General features: G+C 39.6%; 1 protein-coding gene across 5 annotated transcripts in view; it reads right to left on the bottom strand.

The window, feature by feature from the left end:
- The window catches only part of EFHC2 (EF-hand domain containing 2), a 240,422-nt gene that overhangs the window by 38,483 nt on the left and 187,284 nt on the right, over window positions 1–14,655 (bottom strand). For 4 of the 5 annotated variants that reach the window (XM_061410374.1, XM_061410378.1, XM_061410377.1 and 1 more), the window contains exon 12: window positions 880–1,077. The exons of the other annotated variant lie outside the window; for it this stretch is intronic. In XM_061410374.1, the coding sequence (XP_061266358.1) occupies window positions 880–1,077 (198 nt within the window). The remainder of the gene's footprint in view (window positions 1–879; window positions 1,078–14,655) is intronic. 5 annotated transcript variants of the gene reach the window in all.

Genomic DNA, 14,655 nt, shown 5'->3' with positions numbered 1-14,655 from the left:
AGGAAATGACAACCCAACTCCACTATTCTTGCCTGGAGACTCCCACAGACAGAGGAGCCTGGTGGGCTACAGTCCATGGGGGTAGCAAAGAGCTCGACATAACTTAGTGACTACAACAACAACAAATTAAGAAAAACCATGGGTCCTTCTAAGATATTTAGGGTACAGGTTTGGGGATGAAGGAAGTAGTAATGGGGTAAAGAGATGACAGTGGTCCGAAGTAACAAAACCAGTGGCTAGAGTTAGACCTAAGATTTTCTAACTCCAGATGAATATGCTCCCCCACCAGTATATCAGATCTGTGGGTAAGATGAACACCAAAATATACCAAGATGGGGCTCCAGTTGTTTGTAACAATGACTGAATAAAGTTCAAAGGCAAACATGATAAATGTATTAGAAACACATTATTTGGAGCGTCATTATTTTTGAGAAGAAATAATTTCAAAGAGATTTTATAGAAAGTTTACTTGCAAATCCCCTGTCCGGTATATTATAAAACTCATATTTATAAATCCCACTTATTAATAAAATAGTGTAAAGAGATGCCATCTCAGAATTAAATCTTCTAACACTGATTTACTGCTTCAATTGAAAGCTTCTAGAAACCAATTAGAAAATGCAAAGGGGCCATCCTATTCTTTTGAAGACACAGAACTTCCCCTATTCCATCAACAAGCAAAACTCACCATCCATCACTATGAAATATGTGTACCCAGATAATCTCCAGAAATGATTTAAGGTGGCTTTGCTACCTAGTGGAGTATGAGGAGACTTACCAATTTTCTTTTTGCCCTTTTTGATACAATACAAATTCCTTCATCACTCAGCTTCACAGAAACATAAATGATTTCTTAGAATCAATAAAATAAAAGCTTACTTTTCCCGATCTTCGTATACACACATAGCAATGAGTCTTTCAAAATTCTCAAAAGCATTTTTCTTGAGTTGTTCATGGGCCTGTGCAACTAGGACATTCCTATGTGGACAGGGGTCCTCAGGCACCCGGTAACGACGTGCAATGGTTATAACTTCTTGGTCTGTGAGTTTCCCGACAGTTAGATTCATCATTATTTCTCTGTTTAAAAAAAATGGGAAGCACTCAAGAAATTATATCTAAGATTATTTTACCTTTCTATTAAAAACACACCCAAATTCCGTTTTACAAAACTTTACCAACAGCCTACAGACAGGTTTTTTTTTATTTATTTTTTTTTTATTTCTCTACTATGAGCAACCAGGAAGGTACTTGTGCTAGAATGGAAAACCATAAGCACAGCAGATTATAAATAAAATGGCACTTTGCCCAGAGTCAAACTTCTATCAGATAATAGCCTACAACCAGGAAGTAAATTCTTAAAGTTCTTGAATGGTCAAAAATCCTGGGACTAAATACATGAGTTCATTCAATGCCTATTAATCTTACTTTATACAAAACAGTAACAGACTTGGGGTTCTGATTTCCCAGGGTATGAAACTTATAAATCAGTAAGTTAGAAAGATGTTTTGAGATGGGGAAAGTGATTAAGCATATTTCTCTGGTAAAAAGTAAAAATTGACACATCCTACCCATAAGTGGAGAAAGAAGTGGCAACTCACTCCAATATTCTTGCTCGGGAAATCCCATGGACACAGGAGCCTAGCGGGCTACAGTCCAGGGGGTCGCAAGAGTCAGACATGACTGAGTGACTAAACCACCACCATCACCTCCTACCCATGAGAGAAAAAAGTATATAACAGCTGTGTAAAGGTACAGTCGTCTGAGTCTTTAGAAGGCAAATGGCATTGATATCATTTGGCAGAACAGTTCAGTTCAGTTTAGTTCAGTTGCTCAGTATTGTTTGACTCTTTGCAACCTCGTGGATTGTAGCACATCAGGCCTCCCTGTCCATCACCAACTCCCAGAGTTCACTCAAACTCTTGTCCATTGAGTCGGTGATGCCATCCAACCATCTCATCCTCTGTCGTCCCCTTCTCCTCCTGCCACCAATCCCTCCCAGCGTCAGAGTCTTTTCAAATGAGTCAGTTCTTCACATCAGGTGGCCAAAGTATTGCAGTTTCAGCTTCAACATCAGTCCTTACAATGAATACCCAGGACTGATATCCTTTAGGATGGACTGGTCAGATCTCCTTGCAGTCCAAGGGACTCTCAAGAGTCTTCTTCAACACCACAGTTCAAAAGTGTCACTTCTTTGGTGCTCAGCTTTCTTTATAGTCCAACTTTCTCATTCATCCATGACTACTGGAAAAACCATAGCTTTGACTAGATGGACTTTTGTTGGCAAAGTAATGTCTCTGCTTTTTAATATGCTGTCTAGGTTGGTCATAACCTTTCTTCCAAGGAGCAAGCATCTTTTGATTTCATGGCTGCAGTCACCATCTGCAGAGATTTTGGAGCCCCCAAAAATAAAGTCTGTCACTGTTTCCAGAGTTTCTCCATCTATTTGCCATGAAGTGATGGGACCAAAGAATAGCAAGGAGAGATAAGAAAGCCTTCCTCAGCGATCAACGCAAAGAAATAGAGGAAAACAATAGAAAGGGAAAGACTAAAGATCTCTTCAAAAAATTAGTGATACCAAGGGAACATTTTATGCAAAGATGGGCTCGATAAAGGACAGAAATGGCAGGGACCTAACAGAAGCAGATGATATTAAGAAGAGGTGGCAAGAATACACAGAAGAACTATACCAAAAAGATCTTCATGACCCAGATAATCACAATGGTGTGATCACTGACCTAGAGCCAGACATCCTGGAATGTGAAGTCAAGTGAAGCATCACTACGAACACAGCTAGTGCAGGTGATGGAATTCCAGTTGAGCTATTTCAAATCCTGAAAGATGACACTGTGAAAGTGCTGCACTCAATATGCCAGCAAATTTGGAAAGCTCAGCAGTGGCCACAGGACTGGAAAAGGTCAGTTTTCATTCCAATCCCAAAGAAAGGCAATGCCAAAGAATGCTCAAACTACCGCACAATTGCACTCATCTCACACACTAGTAAAGTAATGCGTAAAATCCTCCAAGCCAAGCTTCAGCAATACGTGAACCATGAACTTCCAGATGGTCAAGCTGGATTTAGAAAAGGCAGAGGAACCAGAGATCAAATTGCCAACATCCACTGGATCATCGAAAAAGCAAGAGAGTTCCAGAAAAACATCTATTTCTGCTTTATTGACTATGCCAAAGCCTTTGACTGTGTGGATCACAAACTGTGGAAAATACCAGACCATCCCATCTGCCTCTTGATAAATCTGTATGCAGGTCAGGAAGCAACAGTTAGAACTGGACATGGAACAACAGACTGGTTCCAAATAGGAAAAGGAATACGTCAAGGCTGTATATTGTCACCCTACTTATTTAACTTATATGCAGAGTACATCACTTCATGGCAAATAGATGGGGAAACAGCGGAAACAGTGGCTGACTTTATTTTTCTGGGCTCCAAAATCACTGCAGATGGTGACTGCAGCCATGAAATTAAAAGATGCTTACTCCTTGGAAGGAAAGTTATGACCAACCTAGATAGCATATTAAAAAGCAGAGACGTTACTTTGCCAACAAAGGTCCATCTAGTCAAGGCTATGGTTTTTCCAGTGGTCACGTATGGATGTGAGAGTTGGACTATAAATAAAGCTGAGTGCCGCAGAATTGATGCTTGTGAACTGTGGTGTTGGAGATGACTCTTGAGAATCCCTTGGACTACAAAGAGATCCAACCAGTCCATCCTAAAGGAGATAAGTCCTGGGCGTTCATTAGAAGGACTGATGTTGAAGCTGAAACTCCAATATTTTGGCCACCTGATGTGAAGAGCTGACTCATTGGAAAAGACCCTGATGCTGGGAGGGATTGGTGGCAGGAGGAGAAGGGGACGACAGAAGATGAGATGGATGGATGGCATTAACGACTCAATGGACATGGGTTTGGGTGGACTCTGCAAGTTGGTGATGGACAGGGAGGCCTGGTGTGCTGCGGTTCATAGGGTTGCAAAGAGTTGGACACGACTGAGTGACTGAACTGAACTGAACTGATGGGACCAGATGCCCATCATGCCATGGGACCATGATCTTAGTTTTCTGAATGTTGAGATTTAATCCAACTTTTTCACTCTCCTCTTTCACTTTCATCAAGAGGCTTTTTAGTTCCTCTTCACTTTCTGCCATAAGAGTGGTATCATCTGCATATCTGAGGTTATTGATATTTCTCCCAGCAATCTTGATTCCAGCTTGTGCTTCATCCAGCCCAGCATTTCTCATGATGTACTCTGCATGTAAGTTAAATAAGCAGGGTGACAATATACAGCCTTGTCGTACTCCTTTCCCAATTTGGAACCAGTCTGTTGTTCCATGTCCAGTTCTAACTGTGGCTTCCTGACCTGTATACAGGTTTCTCAAGAGGCAGGTCAGGGGGTCTGGTATTCTCATCTGTTTAAGAATTTCCCACAGTTGCAGTGATCCACACAGTGAAAGGCTTTGGCATAGTCAATAGAACAGAAATAGATGTTTCGTAGAGCAAAAAGAAAACAAATGACAACATATTCATATGAGACCTCAAAGCCTAACAAATTGGTTGACATATTTTCAATACATTCTCTACGGGAAAGCCATAAACCATTTACCAGGCATTAGAAAGAATTTCATTGAAATGGTTAAAATGCAAACTTACATGGCACTTAACCAAATAAGCTTCCACCATCTAGAAAATCCACTTACTGGAAATATTGCCTTGGCCAAAAAGTTCGTTTGGGTTTTCAATAACATCTTATTGGAAAGCCTGAAAACACTTTTTGGCCAACCCAATAATTCAGTTTCCAAGAAGTCCAAATAAATGAGGAAATACAAGATTTTATTTATTCTGCTATAGACTCATCTTTTGTAATAATGGCTTTTAGTTCTTTTATATATTTCTTGTCATTTTCACTATCATTTAACAAATCTACAGGTTCTTCTGGTCAAGAATTTCCTAAGACAGACTGTAGGAAATCCCACAGCTATGATGTTAACCTACCTAAAGGAACTATATTTTACCTACATACACTTATTAGGATCTCTGGGTTTTTTATTTTGCTTTGTTTGTGTCTTTTTAATGGGAAATGAAGACCAAATTCAACCAAGAGGACCCCACCATTGTAGCAAGTCAGATTGGGTTAGACCATCAATCAGTAACATTGGCCAGGGGTTCAGCAATCAGGAATAACATAACAGATGTTTTGGCATGTATCCTTGCAGTCATTTTTCTGTCAATATATATGTACTGGTATCCTTAGTTTCATTGGGATCATACAACATTTATTAACATAGCATGGACATCTTTCATACCCATAAATGCCAATCAACAGCCTACTTTTCACAGTTGCATGGTGTTCCATTTCGTTCATGTGTCACAACTGGTCATTCCGTGACCAGTGTTGTAAATGAGTGAGGGGCTTTCCTTGGAGCGGTTCCACCTCAATCTCTCTTAACAATAGAATGGGAAAGACTAGAGATCTCTTCAAGAAAATTAGAGAAAGCAAGGGAATATTTCATGTAAAGATGGGCACAAAAAGAGATAGAAGATATAAGGACCTAACAGAAGCAGAAGAAATTAAAAGATGGCAAGAATACATGGAAGAACTGTACAAAAAAGGTCTTAATGACCTGGATAACCATGATGGCATGGTCACTCACCTAGAGCCAGACATCCTGGAGTGTGAAGTCAAGTGGGCTTTAGGAAGCATCACTACGGACCAAGCTAGTGGAGGTTATGGAATTGCAGCTGAACTATTTCAAATCATAAAAGATGATGTTGTTAAAGTGCTACACTCAATATGCCAGGAAATTTGGAAAACTCAGCAGTGGCCACAGGACTGGAAAAGGTCAGTTTTTATTCCAGTTCCAAAGAACGGCAATGCCAAAGAATGTTCAAACTATCATAAAATTGCCCTCACATTACATGCTAGTAAGGCTATGCTCAAAATCCTTCAAGCTAGGCTTTAGCAGTATGTGAACTAAGAACTTCCAGATGTACAAGCTGGGTTTAGAAAAGACAGATGAACCGTAGATCAAATTGCCAACATTTGCTGGATCACAGAGAAAGCAAGGGAGTTCTAGAAAAAACATCTACTCTCCTTCATTGACTACATTGAAGTCTTTTACTGTGTGGATCACAACAACCTGTGGAAAATTCTTAAAGAGATGGGAATACCAGACCACCTTACCTACCTCCTGAGAAATCTGTATGCAGGTCAAGAAGCAACAGTTAGAACTGGACATGGAACAACGGACTGGTTCCAAATGGGGAAAGGAGTATGTCAAGGCTATATATTGTCACGCTGCTTATTTAACTTATATGCAGAGTACATCATGCTAAATGCCTGGCTGGATGACTCACAAACTGGAATCAAGATCTTTGGCAGAAATATCAACAGCCTCAGATATGCAGATGATACCACTCTTATGGCAGAAAGCCAAGAGGAACTAAAGAGCCTCTTGATGAGGGTCACGGAGGACAGTGAAAATGCTGGCTTAAAACTCAACATTCAAAAAACTAAGATCATGGCATCCGGTCCCACCACTTCATGGTAAATAGAAGGGAGAAAAAAAGGAAGCAGTGACAGATTTCATTTTCTTGGGCTCCAAAATCACTGCAGACAGTGACTGCAGCCATGAAATTAAGACACATGCTCCTTGGAAGGAAAGCTATGACCAACCTAGACCGCATATTAAAAAGCAGAGACATCACTTTGCCAACACAGGTCCATATAGTCAAAGCTATGGTTTTTCCAGTAGTCATGTATGGATGTGAGAGTTGGACAATAAGGAAGGCTGAGTGCTGAAGAACTGATGTTTTTGAATTGTGATACTGGAGAAGACTCTTGAAAGTCCCTTGGACTGCAAGATCAAGCCAGTCAATCCTAAGGGAAATCAACACTGAATATTCATTGGAGGGACTGATGCTGAAGCTGAAGCTCCAACAGTTTGCCCACCTGATGCAAAGAGCTGACTCATTTGAAAAGATTCTAATGCTGGGGAAAATTGAGGGCAGGGAGAGAAGGGGTTAACAGGGGATGAGATGGCTGGATGGCATCACTGATTCAATGCAGATGAGTTTGAGTAAACTCAGGGAGACATTGAAGGAAAGGCGTGTACAGGACTGTAACCTGGTATGCTACAGTCCATGGGGTCGCAAACAGTCAGACACAACTTAACTACTGAACAACAACAAATACCTATACATAAAATGTCTCCTGTTTGAAATTTTATAATAATCAAATATTACTTTCATTGTAAAAAAAAAAAAAAACCTATTTGAAATATTTTTCCTTTTGTGGGTAGAAAATGACATGAAGAAGTGGCACGCTCCCAAGAATGAGGGAACAGAGCATGTGCAGCAATAACTAGAAACTTTCCACACACCTTTAACTAAAACTACTCTAGCCCGACCAGGTCATAAAAGTTTATTTTCCTTTTCATTGGATAAACTGAAATTATCCTGGCCTCATTGCAGTGAAACTTTATATTTGGTGGGTTTCTGTCTCCCTGGGTTATAAACAGCTTGGTACTCCATTGCTTTTCTTGTCTCCATGTGAGGATTCCAAACAAGCTACCCCCAAATTAAAACTGCCTTCAGTCGTGCAGGACATCAGGAGCCCCTGAGCAGCTGCCCCAGTGGCTGCTGCACCCACATGAGCCAGGTCCTGGCATCAGGGATCCCAGCCAGGCAGTGCAAGCCTTGTCATGCTAAGGTTTTGCCCTGTTTATCACATGTCCCTCTTTAGAACCCACCCCGCCCTGTCAAATGTTAATGGGCTGCACCAAGAATGAGGAATCTTTTCAAAACTTACACATTCCTTTTCTTTTTACTATGGTGAAATACACATAACACAAAATTTACCATTCATGGCATTTACTGCATTCATAATGTCGTGCAACCACCATGTCTATTTGTTTCAAAATATTTTCATCACCACAAAGAAGCAATCATTCCAGTTTCTTCCTCCCCTCAACCCCAGTCTCTCTCTGCCTGATCATCACTAATCTGCTTTCTTTCTCTGCAGACTACCAATCTGGATACTTCATATAAATGGAGTCATGCAGTATGGTTTCTTGTGTCTGCTTTTGCTCATTTATCATAGTGTTTTCATGTTCGTACATGTTGCAGCAGGTATCAGTACTTCATTCCTTTTTATGGCTGAATACTAGTCCATTGTACAAATGTACCACATTTTGCTTATCTATTCATGCGTCAGTGGATATCTGGGTTGTTTCCCCCTTTTGGTTACGGTAATTAGCATTGCTACAAGTTTTTCTTTGAACATCTGTTTTCAATTCTTTAGGTATTTTTACCTATGAGTAGAATCACTGGGTCATATAGTAATTTATGTTTAAATTATTGAGGATCCATCAAATTGCTTTCTGCATACTCCACTTTTGTGAGCCACAGTCATAAAAATGAAGGTCCAACTTCCATCAGATACACCCCTTTCTCACTTAAACCTTCAAGTTGTGCTAGTTGCTCAGTCATGTCCAACTCTTTGTGACCCCATGGACTGTAGCCCACCAGGCTCCTCTGTCCATGGGATTTCCCAGGCAAGAATATTGGAGTGGGTTGCCATTTCCTTCTCTAAAACCTCCAAAGTGAACCTCAAATATCATCTGAGAGCAAAGCCTCATCTTGGTACTTCCTGGCCCATCATTTAAGAAAAACAAAAATGCACTTTAAAAAGAAGCTGTAATTGTATTGATCTAGTATTCTGTGAGTACTGTTGTTCATCTTAGAGACTCAAGTGGCAATCACCTTTGCCTTTACTCAACATTGCACTATGCCCCTGGCACTAATATTTTATACAGATTATCACAGTATTTAGTTAATCTTATAAAGGATGCTGCCATGCTTTTCTCTCCATTTTTGTAATTAAAGCCTAAAAAAAAAAAAAAAAGCCAAACTGCTCTAGGGTATTGATGTTAACTAGGCAGAATTCTGAAACATGAAATGCTAAACGGTTTTACAAGACATAATTCCATTAAAGTCATCCAGTCATAATGGTGAATCAAAACTTCATTTTAAAGCTCTGAATCTAAGGGTATTTTGTTACATATTGTTAAAAGTCTAAGCAATGTCTTTCAAACAAAAATAAAAATCAGTTTCAATGTAAACAAGGACTTAAGAGATGAAGTTTTGTGTCCTAAGGCTTATAAGAAAATCTAGTTGAGCCTAAATTAAACCAAGAAGCAATTTTAATGACAATTGTTTAGCACTCTTTATCATCTCCTTCAATTTGATATTCAACAAATAAAATGGGTTTCAGTTTCTCTAATCAGAAGCCTGGCACAGCTGCTCACATCCTACATTGCTTCAGGTGTTCTGTTACTTATGGGCCTAAGCTGCCTATAGTGAGCAGAAAACCCTGCCTTCCCATAACTTATGTTCCAGCCAGGCACATGATTGGACTAGTGTGCTGCCAGGCAGAAGAGAGTAGTAGAGACAGCTGGTAGAATATGTGTCAGTGGAAGAAGAAATGGAAAGATAGATCAAATGGGGCCAGTACAAATGTCTGACCAGATTTTGCTACCAGCCTAACTATAGTTCAAAAGCATTTATAGAGCTCTTCAGTCTCACGGGGGAACAAAGCCATTACATTCGGCCATGTTGGCTGGGTACTGCCCACCTCCAGGGAGAACCTTTATACACTTATGGTATAAATGGTGTCCCCTGGAGTTGTATGACATGGTGGCCTCACTGGAGAAGCCAAAGAACTCCAGACAAAAGGGGGAAAAAAAGGTCACCACAAGTGGGAGGTAGTGTGGCTCAGAGGGAAAAATGTGAGCTTTCAAATTACACAGACCTGGATTAAAATTTCAGCCCTGTGAATTTGCTAGAAAATGGAAACACTGGTAAACTGTTAACTTTTCTGAGGCTCTGTTCCTTATCTGTGAAATTGGACAAGACCGCTTGTTTCACAGAATTTTATTTTACCACAGGAGCCAGGATGATCCTGTGAAAATGTAAGTCAGATCACATTATGCCTCTGTTCAAACCCTCTAAGGACTTGCCCTCTCTCCTGAAGTCGAAGCCAAAAGCCTCATGATGGCCTAGCAGGCCTGACATGGTATGTCCCCTCTACTGCTCTCTCTCTCAGACCTCGTCCCCTCTCTGTCTCTCTGCACCACCAGACCTTGTTTCCTCAAACAAGGCAGGCAAATTCCAACTTCAGGGCCTTTGCACCTGCCATTCCCTCTACCTGGAATGCTCTTCCCCAAGACAGTTACACAGTTCGGTCCTTCACTTCCTGAAGAGCATCTTCATTTACTCTGGTGTCATCTTCTCCATAAGGCCTTCTCTGACCATCCTTTTCAAAAGTGTGAACCCTCCCCCTAGAAGCCTGGCATTCCCAAACCCCTTCTCTGCTTTTTTATCCTCAGTAGCACTCATCATACGCCAACCTAGTATATAATTTATTTTCTTATTCTCTATATCATCTTTATCCCCCAGCTAGAACCTAAGTTCCACAAAGGGTCGGGCTATTTGTCTATATTTTGCTCATTGCTGAATGCTCAACACCTTCAACAGCCCCTGGCACCTAGTAAGCACTTTATATTAAATAGTTCTCTGAACAAATGAAAAATGAGGGTTAAGTTAGCAAAGTATGAAAAGCATTTAGCTTTCTACAGCACTATGTTGTTTTAGTTGCTAAGTCATCTCCAACTCTTTTGTAATCTCATGGCTTGTAGCTCACCAGGCTCCTCTTGTCCATGGGATTTTCCAGGCAAGGATACTGGAGTCAGTTGCCATTTCCTTCTCTACTATAGAACTATATGAATGCTCAATAAATGATGGCAATTTTTATTGTTCTCATCATCTCACAATGGAGACAGTTTCATGTTGCATTAAACTGAAAGAGTTACTTCCTTTAAGCAAGTTCATCTTGGAAAAATGTGAAATGTCTTTGATGGGTGAAATCTTAGAATTTATCGCAGACTATAAAGGGAAGATGGTACACTTGTTTTAAATAGTCAAATTCAGGATTTAAGTCTGAAGTGATAAAGCAATAAGCTCCAGGTGTGCCTCCCTTTATATAATTGAATATATTTGAGAAGCTGCACAAATGCTTAATTCCTAGAATTCAAATTACATGTTCCCTTCCACTCTCCATTACATTTAAAGATGCTCTATCTTCATCTTGGTTATTTTTAATTGGCAATGGTACCAAACACCTTAGCTTCAAATTCCTTTAATTTCTGTCAAGTTGTTAACGACAAGCAAGCACACTGAACTCTGAAATAAGTTCTTTGGAAACTAAAGAACCTTTTGACAGTATAATAATTACTGCCAAATTTCTCTGCTTTGTAAACTGATTTTTTGATGTATTTTCTCAAAGAGAAGTACATCTGCATTGAAAATCATTGACCTTGTTTTCTCATTCCAAATAAATGTAAGCAGCTTTTAGCTTTCTCTCTATTACTGCTCTAATCTTTATTTCACATCAAATTCTATGGCTTTTCCTGTTTTGACATGCAGTGGAATGTACATGATAATTTTGATTTATTTAGTTTGAAATCCAGTATGTCTTGGTGCACTCGACTTTGGGGCTATTTAAGTGCAGCCAAACAAAATGAAATCTTCTCACGCAGTTAACAGTAATTGCTATATATTATTAAAAATATTCTTCAAAGAGGTACAATTTTAGAAAAGCTCATCTAGAATTCTGCTACAATTTGGTACAATATGCATTTAAGTAAATGCTTAATTGCATTTCAGGATTTAGGCCTGAAGTGATAAAACTTTTAACCACTGTTAAAAGACACAGTGGGTTTTTTTGTTTTTTAAATCAGGTCAAGATTTTTTGGTAGCAGCAAATGGATGATGGTGGTTCACTTGAGATTTGGGTAGATAAGAGTGAATATGCATTTCATTTACAAGCAAAGTGATTTGTTTTCTACCATTTCCTTTTCATTAGCACCCATCCTGTGTTCAGGGATTATTTGTCTCCAAGCAAACCTCACTTGAAGCTTCCCTGGTGGCTCAGTCAGTAAAGAATCTGCCTACAGTGCAGGAGACCTGGGTTTGCTCCCCTGGAGAAGTAAATGGCAACCCACTCCAGAATTCCTGCCTGAGAAACCCCATGGACAGAGGATCCTGAAGGGCCCCAGTCCATGGGGTCATAAGAGTTGAACACGACTTAGTGATTAAACCACCATCACCACCAAACCTTGTTTGGCCTTTTTTTTAAAAAAAAAAAAAAAAAAACTCTTTCTCATTGGTTGCCAGATGAGATGCTTTAGAGGCCATGCTAATCCCTGTGACAATTAGGGGGCCTTAATGGAGGGCAGCCTCATATAAGCTGACAGCTATTTACTGGTTACATGATCAGCTGAACACAAGACCAGGTCTGTGCCCCCCAGTACTTCACCTCCCAATTCAAGACTTACTCATGTTAAAACATAGCAAACAAAATATAATCAGATTCTTAATTCTTTCTGGGCATGCACTTTAAAATATAAAATTTCTTGGCTTTACTCCATTATAAAAGGAACACATTTCTAAATATAGAGAATTTGAATAACATATAAAAGGAAGAAATAAAAATCATATACACTTACACCATATAAATATAACCAAGTAATCATTCTGGTATATTTCCTCATTCTGGTATATTTCCTCTTTTCTATGCATGAGTATCTGTCTTTTTTTCTTAATAGTTGTGAACATATTTTATAGTCTGCTTTTTTTTCCCTTTAACTAATACACTTATTATCACATATTTTTCTGAAACCAGAATGCTAATCCATTCTTCTATTATTGGGTATTTCATGGGCTTTTCTCAAAATTTTACATAAATAATGTCATAATGTACATATTTATGTAGAAACATTTGTCTGTATTTAAAATTATTTCTGTTAGTATCTCAGAAGTAAAATTAGGTGGACAAAAGAAAAATACATTTAAAGGATCTTGATACATGGTGTTAAATTACTTTTACCATTCCACCAGCCACAAGAGAGGGGCCATAGCAATAGATATTACCCTTTTTAAAGGTGTTTCCTAATTCATTAGGTAAAAATGATGTCTTATTTTAATCAACAATGATTTAAGTACTAATAAACTTGAATATGTCTTATTTGCTTGTAAATTATGTTTCTTCTCTAGCATTCTGTCAGCACACCCTTACCTACATATTCATTCATTCAACACACACTCAGTAAGTCCTTACTCCATCTCAGGCCACATCAACAGATAGAGAATAAGAGAAGAATGGACTAGATTTGACCTCCAACCCTCAAGGCCTGCACCCTAGAGTAAATCATAGACCAAAAGCAAAGCCAAATCAACAAAGTAGAAAAGGGGCTCTAATAAAGATATGTCCAGTTCAGAAAAAGTACCCCTCATCCAGTCTGGCATGTATACACCTCAAGGGGAAAATCTAGGAAGGCTCCATAACAGAGGTGACAACAGAGCCACCTTTCTGCAGATGAAAGACAATTTGCTAGTCAGAAAGGTAGGGTGGGGAGGGGAATGAGGTTGGGAGGAATGGGAAAAAAAAAAAAAAACATATCCTCAAGATATCGGGTTGGCCAAAGAGTTAGTTTGGATTTTTCCATACAATTTTATAGAAGAACCTGAATGAAATTTTTGGCCAACCCAATTCAAGGAGAGCAAGAGGTTGGTACATTTTAGGAGCTGTACAAAGTACTAAGAATAAGAGCTATCATTTACCATGTGCTTAGTGTACGCCAGACATTGATCTAACTGCTTCACAGGTGTGAACTCATTTAACTCCATAACAGCCCTTTAAGTAGGAACATTGGTTATCCCCATTTTATAGATGAAGAACTAAAGTTAAGAGAGCTCGAGCAAATTGCTGAAGGGCACATAGCTAATATGTGATAGAGCCAAGATTTGAACCCAGGATGGTCAGGATTCTTAGGATGACTGGAACATTGGGAAATGGAACAAGAGATAAATTAGAGAAATGGCAGGTGGGGCCCAATCATGAAAGGGGTGTCTTTCACCATGAAAGGGGTATCACCCCAATCATGGGGTGTCTGGGTTTTCTTCCACAGGTGAAGGGAATCTCTTGAAGTGTTTATAAGCAAAAGAACACTATGAATAGAGTTGCATGTCAGAGCACTCAGGAAGCAATGAGAGCACAGGCATGCCAGTGAGGGCTGATGGCCAGAGGAAACAGGGTAAGAGGATGAGCTGAGAAGCATCTACTAGGGTTGAGTATGCTTGACTGAGGATGGGACCTAGGTCTCTCTTTTTGTTCGATGTCTGAGAAACAGGGACATCCTATCCCCTTGGATAGCAGATGGGACACCTTTTGTACTAAGGTGAGAAAGGAGGAATGCAGAGTTCTGGATACAGGGATGTAGGGGAGGTTTGTATCTCAGGACCTCTACACTCTCTGTAAACTTGGAGATGAGGTTTTCTGTGGTGAGTGGGAGGGAAACAGTGAGGTTAGGAACTTAAGAGTGAGAAAATTTGAACCATTCACTGTGGAGAATGGGAAAAGGCATAACTACGCCTTGATCCATCTCTAACTGCTTCTTCATCTGTAATTGCCCAATGATTCATCAACTGTCCAATTTGTCATCTGTGCCTTCGATTTCTTGGTCCCAATTGATCCTTTCTCTTCGGCTTATAGACATGTTCATGTCTCCTGCATCTTTAAAACAAATG

This window comes from Bos javanicus, chromosome X (assembly GCF_032452875.1).
Source record: "Bos javanicus breed banteng chromosome X, ARS-OSU_banteng_1.0, whole genome shotgun sequence".
In the NCBI taxonomy this organism is placed as follows: domain Eukaryota; kingdom Metazoa; phylum Chordata; class Mammalia; order Artiodactyla; family Bovidae; genus Bos; species Bos javanicus.
The sequence above is the reverse complement of the archived record's forward strand: the minus strand, read 5'-3'. Positions and strand labels throughout refer to the sequence as shown.